Source organism: Clarias gariepinus, chromosome 22 (assembly GCF_024256425.1).
Source record: "Clarias gariepinus isolate MV-2021 ecotype Netherlands chromosome 22, CGAR_prim_01v2, whole genome shotgun sequence".
NCBI lineage: Eukaryota > Metazoa > Chordata > Actinopteri > Siluriformes > Clariidae > Clarias > Clarias gariepinus.
The window spans coordinates 24754671-24781472 of NC_071121.1; the positions used below are offsets into that span (position 1 = coordinate 24754671).

General features: G+C 38.0%; 1 protein-coding gene across 1 annotated transcript; it reads right to left on the bottom strand.

The window, feature by feature from the left end:
• Positions 1-1170: 1170 nt before the first annotated feature.
• Positions 1171-26352, bottom strand: ghrhrl (growth hormone releasing hormone receptor, like). The gene is made up of 13 exons (XM_053482599.1): positions 26347-26352; positions 23601-23715; positions 23393-23500; positions 19160-19257; positions 16363-16460; positions 15706-15838; positions 15205-15358; positions 11149-11209; positions 10857-10926; positions 10607-10698; positions 7331-7460; positions 3238-3279; positions 1171-3141 (listed from the first exon to the last, which is right to left on the bottom strand). Exons 1-13 carry the CDS (start codon positions 26350-26352, stop codon positions 3040-3042), a joined length of 1209 nt encoding a protein of 402 aa, XP_053338574.1. The 3' UTR covers positions 1171-3039.
• Positions 26353-26802: the final 450 nt, after the last annotated feature.

The following is a 26802-nucleotide window of genomic DNA, read 5'->3' on the forward strand; positions in this document are numbered from 1 at the left end:
GCGGTCAGACAGACAAATGTTCTCAATCAGCCAGATGTGATTAAACAAACAGGGTGGTTCAGTAGTACAGGTAGTAGTCTAATGCCTTAACCACTAAACTAGCCGTTCCCCACAAATGCAATCAATTAAATTGATTTTTTTTAGCCAAATGTGATCCAAAAATGTGATCATCAAAATGTACTTACAATAAACCCAATATTGTAATTAACCAAACATACTAGACCCACAAAATGTGATCAGTCAAATAAAAGCAGTTACTAATTGTAGTTAATTAATTAAATGTAGTTTAGACAGTGTGATTAACCAAAATTAATCACAAAATCAAATACTAATAATACTAGATTTGTGGTCATTAGTTTCAGTGCTCACAGAAACGTTTTCAGGACAAGTACATTTAATTATTTTATTATTTATCTGACAATCATTAAAAACTGTTACAACAGTACCGTAAGAAGAGCAATTTACTTGTCTCGTGGACACTGCGCAACATTAACTGCAACGTTAAATGGCTGAAACCTGATTAGTGTTTTATTGCTAATATTAGATTATTAGTAATTATTGGTGAAATGCTGTGTTAAACGAAGATACTGTTGTATCAAAATCATCCACTTTGTGGTAGGATACTGATAAACATTAATGAGATCCCCCCCCTCTCCCCACACACACAAAAAAAAGTTTCTTCTTAACTATCAGTTTTTTTTAATTACACTAAAGTTTTTATACCATGATTTTATTAATTACTATGGAAAAATAAAAAAGGTCCAAAATTATAAGTCTCCACTCTGTGACATCAAGGCCCCAATAGAGGGCGCTGTGTGTGTAAGTAGGAAATTTAAAGCACTTAAATTCTGTTACATTTTTACTAAAGGTCATTTTTATTCTTTTGATTATCATGCTTAAAAGACATTATTCTCGCATACAAATAAATAAGTTTAAAAATACGATTAAACCCAATGTCATCATAATGAAAGAAAGGGTATTTACACACCAGTTGGTTATCATAAAAATGTTTTAAATACTTCTTTATTCCTTTTTTAACACAGTCGACGTGTTCATCAGGCAGTAAACATCAATAATAGAGATACCCATCAAAAAAATTATAAACACATGATAATGGATAAAGAAAGTATGCTTTTGTTCATTACTGTGTATAAATACGTGTGTTTAATACAGGAAAAAGCGAAGAGAAGGAAGGAGAAATTGGGTGACAACATATCAAATTCAGAAAATGCCTTTACAATCAAACTGTACAGATCTTTCCCCCCTAATTTCTTTTTTTTTTTTACCTAAACAGAACATTTCTAACAAAAAAAGGAATAAAAAAAAAAGGAATCTCATCACCTTTCATTGGTGTGTTTTAAAATAGATCCTGAACAGATTATCATCACAATCAGACAGAAAACTGGTGTATAAAAATAATTCATATTTTTAAACAGATGTGTAAACAGGCTAGCAATGTAGTTTGTCAGATTGGAACATTTTTTGTGGAAGTTTGAGGTTCACATCCCTGATAAATTCTCTACAAATGTAGTAAAAATTGGTAAATTTATTAAATCTATCTTTTGCCCGTCTTGAACATCAGTAAAGAACCACACGGTCAAAAATTTTAGTACCAGCATCAAAATAATCACAGTGCTCATGAAACAAGTGCTGTTGTTTACTGTCTTTCTTAAAGCTTCCTTCTTTCAGCCTCAGAAAAAAAAATTATCATTGTGGCTTCTATATAAATCATGGCTCAAATTCTAAAATCCCTTTCAGAAGATTCACCTCCCTTTTATCTATTCTTGAAAAATTCTGCCTTCTACTTCCTTCCTTAAAACAAATGCACAAAGCCATTTGCACTTGTCCTGCTTTCTGCCTTAAACCCTTGAAATGTGTGAGTTTTGAAATAAAAGGAGTGAGCGTCCACATTTTTTAAGGACTTTTTTTTAAAAAATCAAGAGAGTGCTGTTTTTGGGGATGGGTGGGAGAATTCCATGTAGACCGGGAACATTTCAGGCTTATTTTTGTTCTCTGAGAGTGTTGTCCTTGTAGTGTCCTTTAAAGAAAGTACACAAATGCGCTCACATGCTCATGAACTTTAAATGCCACAAAAACTGGACTGAAGTTTTATTAACTCTGGGAGTAAAGCGGTAAAGATTTTACCTTTTTAAAAATTGATTCTCTTTCTATGAATGTATAAAGAATGTATGTAGATATTTGTGCATTAAAGGCATCATCTGTCATTTTAATAATCTTGAAAAATCTTCTAATGTTAATGATGTATACTGAAATGAATCTGAAATGATCAGGTGTGTTAAAATTTCCAGGCCAGGATTTACTGTAGCTCCACCCCAGAAGCCAGAGGTGTGATGCTCAGCTCCGCGTCTTATTCTTAAATCCCTGCCCGCTAAAGAAAATGAAGCTTTGATGAAAAGGTGGATTGGGATTTGTGTGTGGGGGGAGTGTGGGGTGGTGGGGGGCTTTTTAACGATTTTCACAGGAATTGAGTTTCACATCAAAGAGAGCAAAAAAAGAGTTTCTTTTAATTAAAAGAAGAAAGAAAAGATCTGAAATAATTGAGTGACAGACAAACAGATTGAAATGTTTGAACACTGAGGATTGAACATTAGAAATTCGAAGCGTTTGCTTGCCATAATTATAGTCACATTTCACGTAAAAGTTTCCCACGGTAAGTTTTTCTTTTAAGCTGACAATCTCAGTTAATAATTTGCCTTAAAAAAGTAAGATTGGGTAAGATATAAATTATTTCAATAGCTACAAGCTAGCATAGCGACTGGTCAGAAATGTTTTTGTTGTATTTATAAAGCATTGTTGTGGGTCTTTCTTTTCTTTTGATTTCTGTTCCTGTCAGTTTGTGTCACAGAGCCACAGCTTCACACCTTCTAAACTAAAAGTGAATCTCATGCCAGGCCTGATCACTGATCATTTGACAACAGGAGCTGACCATCACAGTCTTGTTCCCTTGCTGTTGGCGAAAAAAGCAGAAAAATGGAGGAAAAAACCCTAAAGACTCTGGTTTGCCAAACATAGACAGAATCAGAATGGTGTATCCATCTGGCTGCCTTTGGCCCCGGCGATAACAACGCCGTAACTGCTCTCCTGCCAGCGCATCCACATCAGACGCACCTCTTTCTGGACCTGAAAAAAACAAACAAAAAAAAACACACACACCAAATTTGGCTCTTGAAGTGTTTTAGTGGTTTAACTGAAGTCTCTAAAGCATACAGTGCTCACCTCTTGGTTCAGGAAACAGTAGAGAATTGCCACCACGAGGCCCTTAAATGAAGGAAATAAGAAAAGTAAATGCCTGAATCAAACAACATTACAAAAATATGCATCATAAGGTAAATTTGTTATTAAAATTATTAAACAAAACTAAAAGTTGCTCCTTACTTACTGTTTTTTACTAAAAATTTGTATCCGCAACCCAAATAGTAACACTAAAGGAAATACTCAGCTATCCACCGGAATCTGCAACGCTTTAACCTTTCAGCGTAAACCTATTTCCAAAAACATTCACCTCTTTTGTGTAATTATGCTCCTTAAGTTCCTTTCATTACCCCAATTATGTAATCACTCAAAGGCCTTTCTTTGCTGGGAAATGTACTCCATTAAAAGCGTTCCGTGACTCAGAGATACGCATTTGTACAGTACAGTATGTACACAGAAATCTGCAGAGAGTTACAGAAACTCCAGGAAAAATAAACTGTTGAGAGTTGTAATCATTGTTTAATTTGGCATTATGTTTTCAGTTCTATAACAGAATATAACAGGGGTGCTGATTCACAACATTAGATGTAATAATAAACATGACCCAAAGCTTTTTCTCTTTATTTGTTAAACGCATCTGTAGCTTTAAAGGACATGTATTATGTCAAATTCTCTTTTTGGACAGTCTGATCAGTCTGATTATCATATTATTATTAAATATATTCATATATAGCGTATTGCAATACATTTAGTTTTACTTACACAAGTTTTCCTTTTCCTGAAGTGCATATAACACTTTTTTTGACTGACTATACTATACTGTATATATACAGTGCATCCGAAAAACTTTCCAGAGAAGAACAACCATCTCAGCAGCAATCCATCAATCAGGCCTATATGGTAGAGTGGCCAAACGGAAGCCACTCCTTGGTAAAGTCCTTATGAAAAACAAAATTCTCAGGTCTGATGAGACTCTCTGGCCACTCTACCATATAGGCCTGATTGGTGGATTGCTGCAGAGATGGTTGTTATTCTGGTAGGTTCTCCTCTCTCCACAGAGGACCTCTGGAGCTCTGATAGAGTGACCATCGGGTTTTTGGTCACCTCCCAGACTAAGGCCCTTCTCCCCCGATTGCTCAGTTTAGATGGCCGGCCAGCTCTAGGAAGAGTCCTGGTGGTTTTAAACTTCTTCCACTTATGGATGATGAAGGCCACGGTGCTCATTGGGACCTTCAAAGCAGCACAAAGTTTTCTGTAACCTTCCCCAGATTTGTGCCTTGAGACAATTCTGTCTCGAGGTCTACAGACAATTCCTTTAACTTCATGCTTGGTTTGTGCTCTGACATGAACGGTCAACTGTGGGACCTTATATAGACAGGTGTGTGCCTTTCGAAATCATGTCCAATCAACTGAATTTACCACAAGTGGACTCCAATTAAGCTGCAGAAACATCTCAAGGATGATTAGGGGAAACAGGATGATCAGGGGAAACAGGATGCGCCTGAGCTCAATTTTGCGAACACTGTGAATACACTGTCAACTTTTAATAAAGTAAACTTTTTTCATGCTGTCATTATGGGGTGTTGTGTGTATAATTCTGAGAAAAAAAATTAATCCATTTTAGAATAAGGTGATGTGCTGTAAATACTTTCCGATATAGGCCTATATATATATATATATATATATATATATATATCATATGGTATAATGAGTAAGAGTGAGTAATTATGAGTAAGTGTAATGGAGATGAAGCTCTCCGGATGAAAGAAAGCAGTGATTAAACAGCAGATGTGTGAGAGTGAGGCAGATGTGGTTTGGTAATTTCAAAATAGTAAGGTTTAGTAATAGATAGAAAACAGTTGAAGATGCTGAAGATTATTGAAAGATGTCAATAATTTTTTGTTCTATTTTTATAAAGAAAATCTTTTTCATAGACTCCTGGCCATAAATACACATTGATACAAACAAGTCATATAAATTAAGTCATAATTGTGAAAAAATATTCCTTAATTTCAAAACACAGAGATGGTATTAATAAAAAATTTTTTTTTACCCAATTCTTCCTAATTTGTTGATAACGCTGCCCTGTTATAGAAACGCTACCTACTGAAGAGTGTCAAGACTAGCACTTGTTTCCTCTAAGATACATGAAGCCAGCCATATGTATCTCCTTCTACTGCTGCATCACAGGGCAGTGAATCACACTTTGAGGAAAGCCCTCATCCACATCCCTGAGACGCCCCATAGACATCCCATAGACACTTATGATCATTAAGTGTTACTGTGAGTGTTAGGAGAGAAAGTAACACTATCCCTCCAGCACCATACACAGAAAGCATATCTAGTATATTATCTCGGCTTCATACTTACACAAAGCTAGTTTGTATTTAAAATGCATAAGAGGTTTTATCTCCTATATTATATAGTTTACTATTTATTACATCCTGCTTGCTATAGATTATAAATGGTCTCCGTAGTCCCTTTTTTCCCTATAAAATCCCTGTGATAAAACATCGAATGGGTTAAAGCCACCGTACTGTATATAACCTCAAGCTGTCTGGTTGTAGTAATTGCCCGCTTTTGAAATATTTCTCAGAAAAGCAGTGCATTTTTCAGGTTAAAAACAACAAAACAGCTTTGCCGCTTTACTTATTACTGCTTTTAGGAAGAAGAAAATGTGGAAAGTAGCAATGCGAGTTTATAACAACGTGCACTATAGCAGAGCCTCGGTGCAATTCAGACTCGGGGTGAGATCCATTTCACTTAAAGGCATGGACACTGAATTTACAAAGCTGAACAAGAATAAGTTGAAAACACGAAAGAAAAAAAGGTTCCTACAGCACTCCAGGGCAACCTGGTGCTTTCAGACTATGGTCTTATGAAAGTGTCACAAATCGTGTACTTTAGTAAAAGTGGAGATACTCTAGGTAAAGTATTACTTAAGGAAAAGTAGAAGCCCTTTATTTACATTTGTACTTAAGCAACAGTAAAAAAAAAAAAGTACTTATTTTTTCAATGTATTTAAGTATCAAAAGTACTGAGCATGTATTAGCTTTCAGTAGCCTTTGCGTCATAGTAAAAGTCGCTCTTTCTGTCACACTGTCTCTCTCTATGTGCTGTTTCGTTGCTGTCTACAACCATGGAACTAGATGAGGTCACTAGCTGTGTCCAAACTTTTGACTGGAAGTGTATGTACGTAAGTACAGTAACAAAGTAGTCATCTTCCACCTCCGGCGGCACGGAGGTGAAGTGGTTAGCACTGTCGCCTTGCACCTCCAGGGTCCGGGTTCGATTCCCGGCCAGGCTCGATTCCCATCTCTGTGTGCATGGAGTTTGCATGTTCTCCCTGTGCTTGGTGGGTTTCCTTGGCGTACTGTGGGTGAGTGTATGTGTGTGCCCCCCCCCTCTCCCCCGACCATGAATACATGATAAAGCGGTAGAGACGATGAGTGAATGATATAAATTATCACCTATAAAATACAAGTAAAACATTTCAGTCTGTTTTTATCTATTTTATTCCAGCTTTATTATTTTAGGAAGACTACTTTTATTTCATAATAATATTCTTCTTGCTTGAATCATTAATTTTATTATTTACACTAGAAACATATTTGTTTATTGTTTATGATAAAAATGTCATTCCATAAAGTAAGAAGTTATTATTATTACATTTTTTCTTTTATTACTGAATGACATTTTACTAGTTACAGGTACATTTCATTTTGTAATTTCATAAAACAAATTAATTCCTAATATCGCTTATGTTCTTGTAAACAGACGTTTTCTAACCAAACTTTGTTTCCTTTAATGAAGTTAACTAAGAAGAACTGAAAGTCATCCTTCATGAAGATTCTCTTATGGTGGAAAATCTTTACAAAGATCCGACACTGATGACTCCTTCCACAAATGTAACATATTAGCATATTAGCACATTAGCATATTAGGGTCAGTGTTTTAATATACATTCCCGTGACTTAAATTACAGCTGGAAACTCTGTCTGACTCCAATCGGAATTAAATCATAATGAACATTTTATGACGTACAAAGTGTTGCAACATGACTCAGTATCAAGTTTAAATGATAGATGGGTTATGATAGATGGGGGGTGACTGGTACCTGGAATGAGCCGAGACACAGCTCTAAACAGAGACGCAGGCTCATGTTAGTGAAGTCCGGCAGGAAGTTAAACACCACGTAATGGGTCCCAAACAGGGGGATAAGGAGAAGAGTGGACTTGGTCAGGCGTCTGAGAGAAAAGAGTGGGAAAACGGGGTAGAAAAATAATAGCTCACCATACTGTAGAAAGTTACACATGGTGTATACTAGGCAGGTACTAACCAGTGGATCCTGGGAACACCTGACAGCGTATTACAGTTTTGGAGTTGTCCTGACCCAGTCGTCTAGACATCACAATTTGCTTCTTGTCAAAGTCGCTCAGATCCTTAAACTTGTCAATTTTTCTTGCCTCCAACCGAACAACTTTAAGAACTAACTGTTCACTTGCACCCTAATATATCCTACCTTCTGCCAGGTGCCATTGTAAAGAGATAATTAACCTTATTCACTTCACTTGTCAGTGATTTTTAATGCTGTGCAGATCGATGTGTGTGAAATCTGATGAAATTGCCTCTGAGCTTGAAGGACAGCACAGGAGATTACTCATGCACTTCCAGGGGTTCGTTATGCATTTGAAAGGGCAGCATTATGTATTTAATTAAACCTATTCTTATCTCTGAAAATGTGTGCAGTTGTGTAAACCCTTTAAAGTTTTAGCTTAGTCAGATGTTCATGGTTCATATCACAGCAATGCTGAATTCCAAAATCCTGAATCGGATTGGTCTACATTTGTACTGCAGAGTGACCCATCTGGCTAACACATCACCTCGAAAGCATCACCTCGGAATCGGACTTGTGATCCTCGGATGATGGGGCGTACTGTATGTAAGAGGAATAAAACACTTTGGGATGCACTTTTACTTCAAAATAAAAGCTCGGAAATTTCCTACTGGTATAACCTAACATTAGTGAAATAAAGAATTATGAAAGAATTATATTGTACACGGCCTGGCTAAAATAAAGTTACACACTCTAAGATTCGGTGCCCCATCTATAATTACTGCAACCCCAGATCATAACACTGTCTCCAGAGGCTTGTACAGTGGACACTATGCAAGACAGGTGCATCGCGTCATGCGCTTCCCTTCTTACCCTGACACGCCCATCGCTCTGGAATAAACTCAATCTGGACTCATCAGACCACATGACTTTTTTCCATCGCTCCAAAGTCCAACCTTTTTGCCTCCTTTATATTTCTAAACCCAGCTCCAGTCATTTTAAATCTCCTTAGTTGTTTTCTTTGCTTGATTTATGCCAATTATTTGACCCTTCTGAAATTGTTTATTTTTTTTTTGTCCAAACAGTGTATAATTTAGCAACTCAAAAGAAAACAAACACATTTGGCTTTTTTATATAAGGAAGATAACCCTATATTGGAAAATAAGTCCTCCAAACTGACCTTGTGTATCTGTGAAAACTCTGTCTCTTGTGCTGAGGGTGTTACGCAATCAAGCAGTTATTGTAGAATCGGTACATTGTTCTGTGAGTGTCGGCTACGATCTGTCAAAACCCTACATGTAAAGCGCTTCTTTGTGATTAAATAATACGTTAAGTACGAACTGAGCGTCATGTCATGTTAAAGATTTAGAGTCGACACGTGACCAGATGATGATTTAGGCATTGTGTTCATGTTCAGTACCATTACTTTTAACATCAAATTAACCCCGTTTCAACGTCTCTCCCTTTCTCTCTCACTCAGATACACGCCAGTCTCTCTCCATCAGCTCTATAGGGGCTCTTCAAAAAAACAAATCTGTCTCTGTTTTCTGACGAAAAAAAGACTATTTGATGGTTAGACATCAGTTACGTAATAGGATTTGATACCCTTAGTTTTATGCCTCAGTCATATACTTTAGTGTTGAGCTTTTGCTGAGCTTTTAGTGTTGGTGCTTTTCTACATTAGTTAGTTACTTTCTATTCAAAAGAACACAGATGGAAAAAAAAAGTACACTTGAGTGCAGAGAGACGCACTGTGTTTGACCCATACTGTAGACAGGAAGATAGAAAAGTATGTGACGTCAACTCCAAATCCAGTGGTGCACAATGGTAAGATATGCTACTGTACAGTATGTGGATCCATTAGAGACAAATGCATGGTGGTTATGGGAAAAAAAAACACTTCAAATCCATTATGATAGTTTCCATGTTGTTTTTAAATCATTTAAAATATTTATTTATTTACTCACATTTTAGTGCGCACATGCTTTACCAGGAAACTGCGGACCATCCGATTGGCACACAACTTGGCCCAGGTTTTCACAACAGATGCCCTTAGTGATGCAACCCTCACAAATATATGCGGGTTTGGTTACTGGCTGGGAACGATAGACTCTGTATACATGACAGACCATTAGGTGTTTTATTCAGGTTATATCTGTCCATAATGGCTGCGAGGATATTTTTGTTTCTAGAGAAGAATACAGAAAAAATATTAATGCAAATTCGATGCTTATTTATTAAATTACTATTGAGACTCCCTATAAAGCAGGACACAAACGTTACAAATTGTTACATTTATATTATCTCATTGCTAAATTAATCTAACTGAGCCGAAGTTTTTAAGAACTTTTTTCTTTTCCAATGATCTTGGTTTCTTGCGGCCTTTCCAATTATCCCATAATCGAATCCATACATGCAGCCTTTAAACTAATCTTTATGCATTTAAAATGATCTTGAATAATAAATCTATACTGATTGGCCAAAAAATGTCACTGTTTCAAAAAGTTTAAATTATTGGTATACATCAAGCTAAGAAATATTAAAACTACTGAAACTGGGTTAAGACTCAGTTAAGACTTAACCTGCAAGGATATTCCTGAACCGTCAATTTCATGAAAGAAACACTTGGTGAGAGAGAAGAGTAACAGTACTTCGATTTCTCTGTATGTCTGCACATGTGGTGGCGTTGAAAAAATAAAAACCTTGAACCTTAAAACGCAGTCGGGATGAGCACGACCAGAGATCACTTAAACGCCTGGTAAAGTTGCATCATAAAAGATGAACAGAGGAAATTTACCAATGAAAGTAAGAGCATTTCCACACATACACACACACACACACACACACACACACACACACATACAATGTGATGGGAAGTCAAAGAACTGGGACTAAACAGCTGTGTGTCCATAAGGAACCCACTTGAGACTCAGGGAAAAAAGTCATGTGGTGCACTTATGCAACGTGCAGGAAGTGTGTGTACAAAAGACATATTTCAGTGTTGTAAATGTTCCTACATCCTAATATTTAATTGTAAAAATTGTATTAACTTCATACCTATACTGTGGCGAGTTGTTGAACTGAATTAGCCGCGGGTTCAACTTCTGCACCAGTATCCTAATGATGTTCAGGAACAGCAGGAAGTTAATCTGTTTAAAAGATGTGATGAAGCAGATATACTGTTACCAATCTGAAGGTGCGATCTGAACTTACCTATAACTACACATCCTGAAGAGTTAAAACACAGCAAGTTAACAGTGCTGTTGCTTAAAGTAAAATACAGTAATGGAGTAATATGGAAGCTTACCCCTATGGATACAACAATCGGACCCTTGATTATCCACCAGTACGGGGACTCTTCGATAATGTCCCAGCATCTGGAAAAACAACAACAACAACATGTATTCACGAACCCGGGGCATCAATTATCATTTGACATGATAAAAGTATAAAAATACGATAATATGCAAAGTTTGGCTTCATTAGTAACGAATGCAAAAGTTCTGCAAGGCACATAAAGCAACAACGAAAACCTTCTAATAGACATCAAAGATATCAGGTCAAGTTGCTGAAGCAGTGAATAAAAGCAAGATATTTACTCTGTGTCCTCGAAATACATCCTGGAGATGATCCAGAGGAGGATGAAAAACAGAGGAACTCCTGCAGACGAGAGAAAGAAAGAGAGAGAGAAAGAAAGGGAAGTGAACATCATCACTAATCTGCAGTGGAGATCATGTGGAGAGGAAATTTAGTCTTCTTAATCATTCTCATTCAAATCATGTAAAAGATAAATCAATGGGGGGAAAAAAAATCTTAATTAACTCAAATATGCCACAGATGAAAACAGCTCACATACGACATGAGAATGACACCCAAAATTACTCTTGATTGACACATTTTTTTTCTCATGGTACGACTTTAATTTTATGCAAATCCGATGGTAGAGTCCAGGTTTCAGTTGCAGGATAACTACATTTTAACCGCTCATTTTAGATGTTTTTACTCATTAGCATGAACCCAACATGCACATCAGAAGCACTAGGGACGTAATCCAGTGGGGAAATAAATTATTCAGAATGAACATCCATCTGAAAGGGGTGCCAATCACAGGATTGTAAGCACACACACTCATAATCACAATCACCCAATTATACACTACTGGCTACGCTCTATGTCTTGGACTGTGGGACAAAACCAGAGGACATGAAGGAGACCCTCCAAGCACAGGGAGAACATGCAAACTCCACACACAGGTGTGATTCGAACCCTTAAGATTTAAGGTGACAGTGCTAACCACTAAGCCACTACATGCCGCCTCGGAATAAATAAACAGAAAATAAAAAGTGATGTAATGGGAACCAAATACAGAATAAGAATAGGAGACAACTCTGGTTGAGTCGTGCAACAGGACTTCATGGCTTAGTGGTTTTTTACTTTCACGCAGGAGAGAGAGGGAGCGAGACATACAAATTTAATCCGTTCCGGAGATGAGTTCCTAAAGTCAAAATTCATCTTGTGAGACGCTTTTTCCCATAGGATATAATGTAAATGCAGATAATTATTTCCAGCCATTCAAAAATATTACTAATATTAACAAATTACAATGCTATAATCATATTTTTGCATATAAAAACATAAATAAAGTAAAATAAATAGACATTAAACCTTGCTTAACCTTAATTTATGATTCCTCTTGGCACCGACTACTTTAAAAACCAAACTGAAAGTGGCTCTCTTTTCTTCTTGCCACCATCCTTGTTAACATTTCTGGGACCATCGGTGCCATGTCTTCACCAAATCTTGCACAAAATGCGAAGAAGAAAAAACCCACAAGTAAACTGGCTTTATTTGGCTTTTCACTGACGCAAACAAGTTTTAAACAGCTCACGAACATACGCGCAACTTAGCCGGCGTTTGGTTGGACTCGGTTCAGTCGTATGTTGTGGCAAATCTGTTTTTAAGGTAAAACTTTGGGAGGCGGGGCGTTCATGTGCCGAGATATTACTGTATGAATAGTTTCTAATTTCTAATTCAAATAAAAAATTCATTTGTCATGTACACAGTCATACAAAGTACGATATGCAGTGAAATGCTTATACGACCGCTCGTGACCTTGTAAATCAAGATTATCAATAAGAAATAAATTATGAAATAAAATAGAAAAAAATATATAGAAAAACTAAGCTGCAGAAAAATAAAATAAATAAATATGGCTGCACAAATATAAAAAAATTAGTGAAAATGTGCAATTTACAAAAGTGTGCAAAATGAAAAACAAATTGATTAATGGATTTTTAATATATACAGATTTGCTAGCAAATAAACACTGGCACTACTAGTCTTTGCTCCAGATGTTCTAATACATACTGTATTGTTAAGGTTATATGTTATTATAAGTGGAAAAAAATTTAGGAGTCACCAAGGTTTTAGAAACAGAAACTTAATTATATATTGAAGACGTTCTGTAGTCTGAATGATGAAAAGAAAAAAAAACCCACATTAAATCCTAAACTGGTGAAACCCAGCAACAGACGAGTTATAACAGAAATGTAATTAAGACTTATCAACACGCTTTTTTTAGCTTTGTGACACCAGGAATTAGTCACAAGAACATTATCAAAAACCATCATGAAGTCAGCTCCTACCACGGGAGAATCGGAACATAGTACAAAGAATTGACAAAGAAACCTCCCGTGAAAGTTGGCGTCGTGTTTTTCACAGCTTCGACTGCAGAGCAGAATGTGTGCCAGGCAGAAAGAGACAAATGATAAAACAGTCGAGTGTTAAACTAGATTATCGACTGGAGGGCCGCTCGCTGGTGTGTGGACGCCTGTGTGAATGGAGTGCACATTGATTGTGCGTATCAGTTTTTTTATTGGTTCGCATCTGTAGTAGGGTCTCTTGATTAATCATGCAGTGATATTGTTATACTGATTCGGTTTGGTGCTTTTCCTCCATTACACGCTATTCAGATTATATCCTTCACCTAATGTTCCATTATGGACCAATGGGTAAGACTGGAGCATTTCATGAGGGAGTAGTGGAGAGAAAGGTACTGATGGATGTCATGGTGATATGACACTTTTGCAATGTCATGTTGCTCCAAAAGAAAGAGCATCCTTTATTTATTTATTTATTTATTTTTTTACCTGTGACATTTCCTTGTAAAGTCAAAGCAAGATCAAAATTAGGTAGTTAATATTCATGTGACTGCAGTGTCAGGAAGCGTGAAGCCGTACCCAGTCATCTCAAATGATGACTATAATCTACATTTCTCTATTCTCATCTGTCAACTGTGTGCTATCAATGCTCACTCTGTGATTTATTTATGACAAATTACACACCAAAGCCAACGATCAACCTACAACTAAGTTATGACTGAAACATCACACAATGATGAAATAACAAATTATTCACAGTTTGCATTGAGAAACAAACCTTATATTACAGCAATGGATCCAAAATGTACATGTCTTTACAATGTACTGTACGTATATTCATTTTTCTTACGTGATAATTGAACACATTAGCAATAAATTGATCGATCACTTATTAATCATAATTAATGATACGATACATACTGTATGTTTGATTTAGTTTAAGTTTTCTTTAAAAAGTTTTATGCACCACTTGAACCTCTTTTGGTGCACAACTGAATAGATATGTGAGCTACAGCACATCTGAGAAATATGACGCAAAACAAACATTACCGGTTAATACATTTTTATCTTCTTATTAGTATCTTTAATACATCTTGTATTAAATAAATCATCTTGTAGGGCAATAAGTGCCTGATGATTAGTCAGTATCATCCCTAAATGTTATGATTACAAATGTTATGATTAAAAACTTATTTATTATGTTGGACGGGCCGGGCATGGAGGCGAAACAAGGGGTGGGACTCAAGTGTAAGGAAAAAAATGTAACATAAATTAACTGACAAAACTGTCGAAACACTTTCCGTAAATTGCTAATCTGCAAAAACCTACAACACCTAAAATATAAAATTTAACATGCATTAAAAGGTATTTGCAGTGTGTGTGATATTCTGTAACTGTAACATCTAACTATTAAATGTACCATTTCTATTCAGATGTATTTATTTCAACTAACAAGAAGCAATGACAAATTACCTCATTAGGAAGATGCTTGCCAATATTGGCAAACACAAAATGATATATATATATATATATATATGTATATATATATATAATAAAAAAAAAAAAATATATATATATATATATATATATATATATATATATAATTGACAAGCTTAACATAAATGCTTGATAATGCATATATTACTTGTAAAAAATTGCACTTAGTGTATTGTGATTAAATAATTGCATAATAATAATTGGTCCGTATCACGATTTCGATTTAATGTGATAAATAGTCCAGCACTACATAAGTGATTTTAAGTTTTGAATAACTGTTTTTGTAATCCATTTGTATTCCAGTTAGCTATTTTCTGGGGAATATTAAGACACAGGTAAAGTGGTGTTATGCTCAAGCACTCGAACACATCTTCAACCTTTTCTCATACAAATCATATGGGCTAAACTGTCTTCATGCTATACTGTATCCTGAACAAATGCTAAGCACGGACCTCATGCTGTTAGAAAAGAATTAGCAGCGGTGTTAAGTGCCCTCACCCCAGCCTAGCAGAGAGAAGCCCCAGAGACAGCGGCGACTGCGAGGGAAAGCCGACAGGAGCAGAGAGTTGAGATACACCGCCTCCACCAGCAGCCAGGAGAAATTACTCATCACACAGTAATGACAGAAAATGACAGATGCCTTACAGGCTGCCTGCATGAAAAAAAAAGAAGGCAAGCGGGATTTAAGAGAAGACAAACTTATTAGGAGAACAAGAAAGCGTCACTGTTGAACAGAATACAGAGGTAAGGTCATGCTGTAGTTGAGAAAAGAAAGTTAGATCATGTAACTTCATCACTGTGGTTCACAAAATGATTCCTCTTGCAACCACAGGATTACATGTTACACTGAAAAGCAGACAAATGCAATCAAGTTTTAACCACAACCTTGAAATTTCCACCTTTCTAGCATCATTTATTCGATTCCAATATAATATAATAGCTACAATTATGTGTGAATTTGTAAGTGTGTGTGTGTGTGTGTTCTCTCTATACACTTACAGTAGACAGCGAACAGTGGTCGGTATCTTCGTTGCCAAAGAGTATAGCGTCCTTAATGAACACAGATGCTGCTTTGAGGATGAAGCTGATGAACAGTTGGATGTGGATGTAGTTTCTTGCACAGTGCAACCTCCTGCATACAAGCACATACACACATAATCACACACACACACACACACCACCCACAGCGTTACTGTTAACACCCTGAATCTGATTAATTTCCCATAAGGGTAATTAGAATCAGAAATTAAAGACCTCTGTGGGATAAGCTGAAATAGTCTTGTCTGAAGACCTGATGACATAATGCGTAGAGAAAGATGTCCGCTGTCTCTGACAGCAAAAGGCCACAGTCTGTTTTGTCTGCGCCAGGTAAATTGCAATCACCTACCCTAACAGCTCTCTCTATCTCAGCGGTGTTCCCTAGTGTTGTTGTAATTAATTTACTCTTTTCAGCCCGCTAGGTTTTTATCAGATTTAGCGTCTGCCGCAGCCCAAACCCAAATGACAACATGCTGAATAAAGGTTGGCAGGGTGAATTAGATTTGCTTTTTATCACCAAGCTTAGAGAAACAGCTGAAAAGTTTTTGGCACATGACGAAAAACCTTAAAGGTTGAAGACAAATACAACAACAACAACAAAAATATCGACTGAGGTACCTGAAGATCAGCAGGACTACCACCGCAATGGACAGCGAGATCAGAGAGACCCCGTAGCCAATGGAGTAGATCAGTCTCACCATGGTGAAGTACGATTCCTGGCATAGACACAAGTAGCAGTTACACAGCAATCAACCATAACATGAAAACCTGCTGCCTAATATTGTGTCGATCCCACTTGTGCCACAAAATAGGTGATTGAGTCAAGGAGAAGAAGTATCTTGGTATCTTGCACCAAAGCTGAGCAGTGGCGCCTCCATGGATTGGACGTCTTTGTCCAGCACACATGCCACAGATGCTTGATCAAATAGAATTCTTTATTATGTTCCTCAAACTGTTCCTGAATAATGTTTGCATTATGTCAGGGTGCATGATTCTGTTGAAAGGGTCACTGCCATTAGGGAACACCATGGTGTAGGTGAAGTGGTGTACTTGGTTCGTACAATATGTGTTATTGTAACATCCACATCAATGACAGAACCCAAGGTTTCCCAGCAGAACGCTGCCCAATGCATTATTTCCTGTAGTGTATCCTAGTGTAGCCATCTCTTCACTGCAATGCAAAGCAATGCACTCGCGCATGGACACGGCCATCAACATGATGTACCAGGCCACATTGCTCCATGGGACAGTTCAAATGCTCATGAGCCCACTGTAGAAGGTTTCACTGGTGGACAAGTGTCAGCATGGAAAGCCTCAGTGGTCTACAGCTATGCAGCCCCATACATGCAGCAACATGTTCTGACCTTTATTGGACCACTTTCGGTAGCTACTAACTACTGCACACTGGGCAGATTTACATTTACAGTAGTTGTCAGACGCCCTTATCCAGAGCAACTTACATTTTATTCATTATACAGTACATCCGGCAGTTGTGAGTTAAGAGCCTTGCTCAAGGGCCCAACAGTGGCAACTCATTGGTGATGGAGTTTTGAACCCAGGACCCTCTGATCAGTAGTCCAATGCCTTAACCACTGAGTTACCCCTGCCCATGGTAGTTCTAGCCGTGATGCTCTGACTCAGTTGTCTAGTCATCACAATCTGGCCTTTGTCAAAGTTCCTTGCTCTGGTCCTTATGGTTACCCATTTCCCTTCTTCTAACACATTAGCTTTGTGACCATAAAATGAGACTGATATTCCCTCACAGCAAGTGTAACAACTTATAACTCAGGACAGTACATATTTGTTCAGAAATTTCAACAGACTTTCAAACTGACCCAAATCCTAACATATCACATATGTTATGATAAAATAAAGAACAATGCTCTTGTAGAACAATGCTACATTTTCATCTACATTAAAGAAAACCTTTTGTACCCACAGCCCTCTTATTACTGGACCAACCTTAAAATGTAGTTATGCTTAACTAAACGTCATTAGCAGTGGGGACTTATTATGACATTTACCCTGACAAAAATCTGTTAAGCATTCTACGCATGAGAAAAAAACATAATTAAATGATCAAGTTAGTCTCAAAGCGCAATTTTGAATTAATAGGCCCAGATATCCATTCGGGAGCTAATTAGGTGGCATTTCGCTCGAGTAGAAACACTCAAACTGTTGATACTGATGATAATGAACACAACGACCTACTGAGAAAGGTCAGACATGAACTGCATTAGATGATACTGAGAGAATAGTTCTTATTTATGTATGAACATATGCGGTTCTGTTTCTATCCCACTGAACAAGGATCAGACTGTAAAATCAAAGCATTATTCATCACAACAATTGTAACTACTTCTTAATAAAGAAAATTGTATTTTTTTTTTCATGTAGTCTTGAGGAATAGTTCGCCAAGCTTCTTGATGGACTTAGGCTTGCCTCTGTACCTGACCAGTTTCAGAAGATTTTTTTGTTTAAGCCATGACCTATGAATCATTTACGCATAAAAAAACATCTAGGTTAATGCATGAACCAGTGAGAAACAGGTGCATATGACGACAAAGCATCAGGCCGGTGATTAGTAGGTGATTACCCGTCATGGCTGTGTTTCCTTCTGGCTTTTCCTTTTAGTTATGCTGTCATAATGTACCTGCCCCTGCTTGCACTCTGCACTATATATATGTTCACTTTATACATTACGTGACTGTACCTAACTGTTATCTCTCCTTCTCTACTCTCTCTTTTCTTTTTTCTCTCTCCCTGTCTCTCTCTCGAGCTACACATGTCGCTTCTGAGCTGCCAGTGATCCAGACCCCTTCTGCCCTCCGGACCTGTCTGACTCGTCCTGGTGTCCTCTAGCCTTTGGTTGGAAATGTCATCACATGGATGCCCCGCGTGGTCTGCTTGGAATGCATGTGGTGAGTGGGAACGGTTCCACTTGACCATGAAGACGGGCCTGGCCTTGGATGATGCTGACAGCTGTTCTCTGAGGACTTGTGACAGCAGCTCAATAGTTCAAAACTAGACTTTCCTACATTCTACCTGAGCCTCCAATAACGAACGGACTCCATATTAACCTAAAGACATTAATGGACATATTAAACGTCCAGCCTCCTAACACACAGTATGACTGAAGATCAATCCCTGCTACCCATTATCATCCAATTGAGGATGGGTTCCCTGTGGAGTCTGGTTCCTCTTGAGGTTTCTTCCTATTGCCATCTCAGGGAGTTTTTCCGTGCCACCCTCCCCCCTTGGTTTGCCCATTAGGGACAATCTGATCATTTTGATTCATACACAGTTTTTGCCACTTTGCTGCTTGTCGCAGTAAAAAATGTGTTCCCATTACATTTAATCAACATCATTTAATTTAAATCAATATTAAGAAATAAAGCTGGGGGTTAAGCACCGCACTGACCTCTGGGATGTCATCTTCGATGCTGCAGGCTTCATGGTATGGAGGGAACGGGTGCGACCAGCCCAAACTGGTGCAGTTACGACTCACTGTACCTACAGGACAATATCGAAGAGCCTTTTAAAAAGTTGCCCCTGATGCAAGTTGTACAACAAATACTGTTATTTTACAAATCAGGACAGAATAAGCTGCACAATGGCTTAGTGGTTAACACTGTCGCCTTGCAGCTCTGGGATTCAGTCCATTTGATTCCCGCCCTTCATTTGATTCCCGTCCGAGTTCGATTCCCGCCAGAGTTCAATTCCCACCTCTGTGTGCATGGAGTTTGCATGTTCTCCCCATGCTTGGTTTCCCTTCGGGTACTTCCCAGGGTTTCCTCCCACAGTCCAAAGACCTGCAGATTAGGCTAACTGGCGTTTCCAAATTGCCCGTAGTGTGTGAATGAGTGTGTGAGTGAGTGTAGTGTATGTGTGTGTGCCTTGCGATAGATTGGCACCCTGTCCAGGGTGTACCCCGCCTCTTGCCTAAGTCACCTAGGATAGGCTCCAGGCCCCCGCGACCCTGAATACAGGATAAAGTGGTATAGATGATAAGTGAGTGAGCGAGTTCAAAGACATTTAGTACTTTTTTAATTTGCTTTTAGTGTATATTGTCCAAACAATTAATCACTTTTCCAGTAAGTGCTTATAAGTGATATTTAAATATATCTTATTCCCTTTATGTAAAGGTAACTGCTCTAATTGCCCATAGCATTTCTTATTTCATTTCAGTTACAGTTAAAAGTGCTATACAAACAACACACAGAAATCGTTCCCTGTATATTTACCTATCCTATTGTTTGTGTTTAAACCCAGACCTGCCGAGCTGTATTCACTGTGGAATCCCTCAGCGGCCCAGTATATTTCGATCCGCTCCACCCTTCACTCGGCTCCATTCGATTTATCATGCTAGCAGTCTCCGACATTGATTCTGTAATTTAGCTTCTTATTTAGGGGAGTCACAGGAGAATCCAATCTGGAACTTAAATTGGGGAAGTGCCTGAATTCCCACTGTCTTCAATGTTGGTTTCCCACTTCTTCATCCATATACACACTTTGCTCTTATCAATGGCGTCATCTCCGTAACCATTGTGTAAGCGCAGTGGGAGACCATCATCTGCGACAAGGACATTTTTAAAGAGGATTGAACAAAGGCGCAAATTCAAGCTTGCCCTCATACAGTACAGCTGTATGCATGACTCCAGATGTGTTAAAAGCTGTTCTTGGAAAGTGGTAAAGAAAAGAGTATATATTTACAAAGAGATGGCACTTATGTTGAAAGTGTTTTATAAAAAAAATAGAAAATAAATGTAAAATCCCTATGCACTGAGACTTTTAAGTCTATCTATCTTGTTATATATCCTTTTTAATTTTTCCACTTTATTCACCTCCAGCTTCTGTGATTATTCTGAGATTTGGAGTACCTGCTGGGCTTCTTTAATTGCGTCTTCAGTTTGTCTTCACTGGGGAATCGGGGGCTTGAATGAGAACTCTGCTGATGAGCTGATTACAGGTGCACTTTATGTGATTAACAGCTTCTCAGCAGAGATTGTATAGACTATTGCGAATGATGTCTGGTGACTGATGAAGGTAGTATGTGTGAGGTATTTTGTTTATTCTAAGTGCCTTCAGGGCTTAGACCGAAGGGATGCCTCAGGGGTTTAAAGACCTGTGAAAATATTTTATGACGGTTAAAAATGCACGTGTGGATAACATTAAACGCACATCTGGCATTTTTCCTGGTTGTGGTTGGAAGGTATTAGCCAGCTAGGTACTGTAGTCTTTACACATGGGGATATGGAGGTGACAACCTCCTGTAAAGGTGTACAGAGCCGAAAACCTAGTGTAGATCTCTGTGAGTTTTAAACGTAAAAATCAATTCTCCTGTAACCATCATGTTCTTTTATTGATTTTATTTGCTTTATTAATATACCCAATAATTATTTAATAATTTTATAATAAAAAACTAAACAACAAATTCATAATTTATCAGCACTTTTAATAATTTATGAATAAATCATTCATATTAAGCAGTTAATTAGAGTTTAAAGTTTGTTTCTGACACAAGCTACAAGGCTAATATAGATAATATAGGAAAGATTATACATAGTCTATTTGTATGAAGTGACCTTTTAGTGTCAGACTGCTTCCAGGAATTAAATTAACAAATTTTAACCTTACCACAGTGAGAATTGTCAAAGCTAGCAAAATTAGCTTGCTAGCGAAAGTTTGTTCTTAATTCATTTTAGCTAATGTTTTTGTTAGCTCATTGGTCTCTGAACTCTCTGAATATTATAAATATTTATTTATAAAAAAATTACATTTTGTAGACTTTTACTTATTTTGTTTTACTTTAATTTAAGTGAATTATTTTTACCTCAGTTTTTTTTTTAAATAGAGGATTAACCTTTTTACTAAGGATAACAGTTTCAAGATGGCGGCTAAAACAGTTTTTAGCTCAATAGCATTCTTCATTATTGTACAGGATGTTGTACTGTATGTACTCAATGAACCTCCTCTCAGTTTAGCGCCCCTAGTGGAAGGTGGAATAATATCTAAATCTGCTAAATGAAAGAAAGGTTTTGTCTGTACATTGGTCAGAAATCTCTCTATAATAATGCGCTACTTGCTCAATGTAAACAAATACCTGCACCAGTACAGTAGATATTAATAAAAAAATAAAAAAATAGTTCATATTTTTACTTTCGCTGAAATAACAGTGCTGAAGTGGTATAAGTGAATTTTTACGCGCTGGATGCGTTTTAAGACAAAACTTCATCTTTATGCCATCTACTTTTTTGATTTCTCATCTGTGATTACCGAACAGGGAGTTTTGGCTGATCACAAAAAAGTACAACTTAGCGTAAACAACTCAGCATAAGATACTCACTCACTCATCTTCTATACCGCTTTATCCTGTATTTAGGGTCGCAGGGACCTGAAGCCTAATCATAGGAGGCTTAGGGCACGTGGCAGGGTGCCAATCCATTGCAGGACACACACACATAAACACACTCACTCTACAGGCAATTTGGGAACGTCAACTAGCCTAACCTGCATATCTCTGGACTGTGGGAGGAAACTGGATTACCAGGAGGAAACCCACCAAGCACGGGGAGAACATGCAAACTCCATGCACACAGAGACGGGAATCGAACCCGGACCCTGGAGGTGCAAGGCGACTGCGCTAACCACTACACCACCGTGCCGCCGCATAAGATTCTCAACTCTGCAAATTTTTTTTTCTTTGTACTAGTTAGTTAGAGAGTTCTACTGTACAAAAAGACAGGCAGACATGTACGTGGGTTTTTTTTTTTTTATATTCTGTAATGCATGCATCTCCATCGCCCCCCATCGCCCCCCCCAAAAAAAAACACACACACACACATGCACACACATACATACATACTGAGACCACCTGTAACCTTTTGCCTTTGATCTGCAGACCCATTTTAACCCTAGAACTTTATTATTACACACTAAGCCAGTGTGAGCTACACAGCTGGGGGTCCATGGTACCATAAAGACAATCATAGTGTCTTTTCCATTTGATGCTCTGGTCATTATACATTTCAAAGAGGCTTAGGGGCATAAATAAGGTATGAATTACAAATCCAACGCACATTTGTTATCAGAGCACTGTACCATCAAGCCAATGCCACCATCCTATGCCCACAGCTCTGTTTTCTTTTTTTTTCCCTTTTTTTTGTACATTATGTATTTAAATTTTGCATAATAAACCTTTTCATTACCTTATTTCGAAATACTAGTTCATCTGTATGAATGCCCTGCTGAAAGATCCAGCATAGACCAACATGATTCATATGCTGGTCTATGCTGGTTAGTGCTGGTTTATACTGGTTAGTGCTGGTCTGATGCTGGTTTAGCTGGTGAACCAGCATAACTGATGGTAACCATTTTAGCTCATTATCTTGTATTTTAATAGCTAGTACTGAAAATAGTGTGTGACGTAAATACATGTAGTGTTATTTTTAAATGCATCAACATACAGGAGAAAAAAATACCAAAAACATGTAAGTACATTATTTTACATTTATTAAATCTCAGCTGGGTTGTCTAAAAACACAAGACAAATCTTTTATATAAATGCACTGGCAATAAATGTATATTTTTAAAAAAGTAATCAACGGAAATCATTTAACTGTAAAAAAAAAAAAAAAAATTGTTGTACCTGTGTGGTTGCTAAAGAGAGAGAAGACAGCAGGACAGGGGGACTGAACAGTTTCTCCAACTGCTGCTCTGGGCCAACACACCGCGGAGTCCCATACTGGAAGGCAGCCTACACATGCACACACACACACACACAATGTCTTACTTTTATGGGGTCTTGTAAAAAAGCATCTGACAAATGAGGAATGTTTTTTTTTAAAGAAGTCCACCTGTCTGTCCTGACGTGCTAAGGTTTTCATGTTCAGCGATTCTTCTTAAACAGAGCTGCTCTTCTCGTTCCAGTTGGAATATGTACTCACACTCCGGGTGCAAACTCGCCCAAACCTAGAGGAAAAAAAGAGAGAGGGAGAGGGAGTAGAAGAGATAAAGAGCATTCTTAAAATGAACATGCTGAATAAATTTGAATTACATTCATAAACACTTTCCTTTGAAGCTTGCATTTGAGCAACTCCTGGAATTGAAATCTGTATCAGCATGTGGAGCATGCTCTTCCTCTCTGATAAAAAACAATGCTATCTTTAAAGGGGAAAACCAGCCAGGGATCTCATCAACTGTGAAAAATGAACAATAAAGTCAAATGCTGATAGAGAGCGATTTAATAGACTGACCCATTGTTTGGGCATCTGGGGAATTTAGAGGGCAAGACAGCACCTTGACCTCTTTCTTATGTTCCCCAAGCTGTTTTTGAACAATGTTATGTGTCGCAGGGTGCATTTTCCTGCTGAAAAAGGTCACTGCCATCAGAGAATTCTGTTACCATGGAGGAGTGTTGTGGGTCTGTAACAGCATTTAGGGAGGTGGTACTGTATGTTTCTTGTAACAGATTGGTGATCTGTTTTGCATGTTGTGGTCTTTGGTGATCTGGTTGTAGGTAATGATTGCCTATTTGTGTAATTTTTAGTGATATGGTTGTGTTTTTTATGTAGTGATTAATGACCTGATTGTGTGCAGTGTATTATCAGTGGGGATCTGCACATGCATGATATTTGGTGATCTCGTTGTATGTTATGTGCAATTGATGATCTGCTTGCTGGTTGTGAGTGGTGTGCAATGATTGGTGATCTGGTTGTGAGTGGTGTGTGATGATTGGTGATCTGGTTGTAAGTGGTGTACAATGATTGGTGATCTGGTTTTGAATGGTGTGCAATAAATGGTGATCTGGTTGTGAGTGGTGTGTGATGATTGGTGATCTGGTTGTGAGTGGTGTGCAATGATTGGTGATCTGGTTGTGAGTGGTGTGCAATGATTGGTGATCTGGTTGTGAGTGGTGTGTGATGATTGTTGATCTGGTTGTAAGTGGTATGTGATGATTGGTGATCTGGTTTTGAATGGTGTGCAATAAATGGTGATCTGGTTGTAAGAGGTGTGTAATGATTGGTCATCTGGTTGTGAGTGGTGTGTGATGATTGGTGATCTGGTTGTGAGTGGTGTGTGATGATTGGTGATCTGGTTGTAAGAGGTGTGTGATGATTGGTGATCTGGTTGTGAGTGGTATGTGATGATTGGTGATCTGGTTGTGAGTGGTGTGTGATGATTGGTGATCTGGTTGTGAGTGGTGTGCGATAATTGACCAGGCTAGCTTCTTCTTCTGTGCCTCAGTGGTCAAGACCTGCAGGGTTTGTTTTTTTCCGAAAAGCCTCACAATTTCACCCTTTTGAAAATCACTCAAGTCCTTACCGTAGCCCGTTTTCCTTGCTTCCATCACAACAAGTTCACTTGCTGCCTAATCAATCCCAGCTCTTTTAATCTCTCTTTGATGTTATTTACTTCACATCTCAGTGGTTTTAGGGTTATGGCTGATCCGTTTATATGCTCAATATCTGTCACTCATGCAGGACACGGCGAACAAAAAAAAAACCAAGCCAGATTCATTTGTAATTAAGGACTTCAAAGTGTGTGCATGTGTGTGTGCGTGATTTATTCCGCAGATTCATTTTGGCTTGGTACTGTACAGGTGACACAGGGCCTGCGTTACACGCCTTATTGAGCAAATCTGCCCTCAAGGTGACTGGTCATGACAGAGCACAAGGCTTTACTGGGAAAAATCGTTCAAAGTACTTTGCTCTGATTAAAAAAAAAGATAAACAAAAAAAACAACAAAAATTAAGGCAGGGGTGCGTTTAAGGTGCGTTTACATCGTTTATCCCAAACACCAACCTCACTTAAAGCTATAGGGATGGTGGGAAAAAGCGCACACCTGGAATAAACAGATTAATATGGAGAAATGGAGTAAATAAATACATTTGAACTACATTCACAGACACTTTCCTAGAAAGCTGCATTTGTGATGCTCTTGGAATTGGAAACTGTATCGGAATGTGCAGCACGTTCTTCTTCTCTGATAAAAAAAATAAATTAAAAAAAGATGATTTCTGATCCTTTCCACGAAATAAAAAAGGAATAATGAAAGCCCAGGATGCCATCGAGTGTGGAAAATAACTTGAGAGGTCAAATGCATGAAAAGGAGGCAGAGCCAGATTTAATAGACCGACCCATTGTGCAGAAAGAGGACAACTGCCTCTATTAATAAAGCGGTCACTGGAAGGTGGCAAGCGCGGCGTATTTAATGACGGTCACTTGCGGGAAAAAAATACAAGTAGCATGCTGGAACAGGAGAATTAGATATTTTTAGAAATCAGCCGTGGTTGAAGTGGACAGCGGGAAATTAGGCAAAATGAATATAATAGGCTTTCTGCTCGAGCGCGTGTTATGCATTAAATGGATGGCTGCAATAAGACTAGCATACATTTTTGTGTTTTTCCTCCCTGTTTAGCCTATTAATCAGCGGAGTAATGATCATATTTGAAATGTTTCCTTTAAATGGTGATGGACTGCACATGAAGTCGAGCACAGGTGAAGAAAAGCACTACCGATCAACAGGCTGTAATGACTGAAGATTGATTACCTGGTGTTTGGAGTGTGTGGTGCACTGACTGACCCCTGATTTCATCTCACCTCCATTACCGAGTCACTCCGTCATGGCTTTAGTGCTTTCTTCGGCTTTTTTGGAAGCATGTCAAATTGTTTCAATTAATGCGTAATGAAAATGCACTTTTTGGTCATTCATAGAAAGCCTTATAGGTCTCCAGTGTGTGTGTGTGTGTGTGTGTTTACTGTACATACATTGTCCTCATTTGTGATGTTGACGATATTGTTAAAAATAAAAAAGAAGCAATGGTTATCATTTATTTAATGTTCTTATATTTATCCTGAACATTGCAAGAGTGTGTGTGTGTGTGTGTAAGTCATTTCACATTGGGCTGCTTTCTCAAGCTGCTCCTGGGAAAATACTATAGCTTAAGTTACTATTGTATGTGTTACTACTGCCTACTTTCGGCTTCCAGAGGTCACCGGACGCCTTTGCTGACGCAATTTATTCCATTTTATCTGGGATTGGAACCAGCACCGCAT

Coding starts and splice junctions, on each gene's coding strand:
- ghrhrl (XM_053482599.1), bottom strand. Junction 23,501..23,600: donor TAGCACGTCAGGACAGACAG/GTGGACTTCTTT, acceptor GTGCATGTGTAG/GCTGCCTTCCAGTATGGGAC. Junction 3,142..3,237: donor ACTGTTTCCTGAACCAAGAG/GTGAGCACTGTA, acceptor TGTTTTTTTCAG/GTCCAGAAAGAGGTGCGTCT.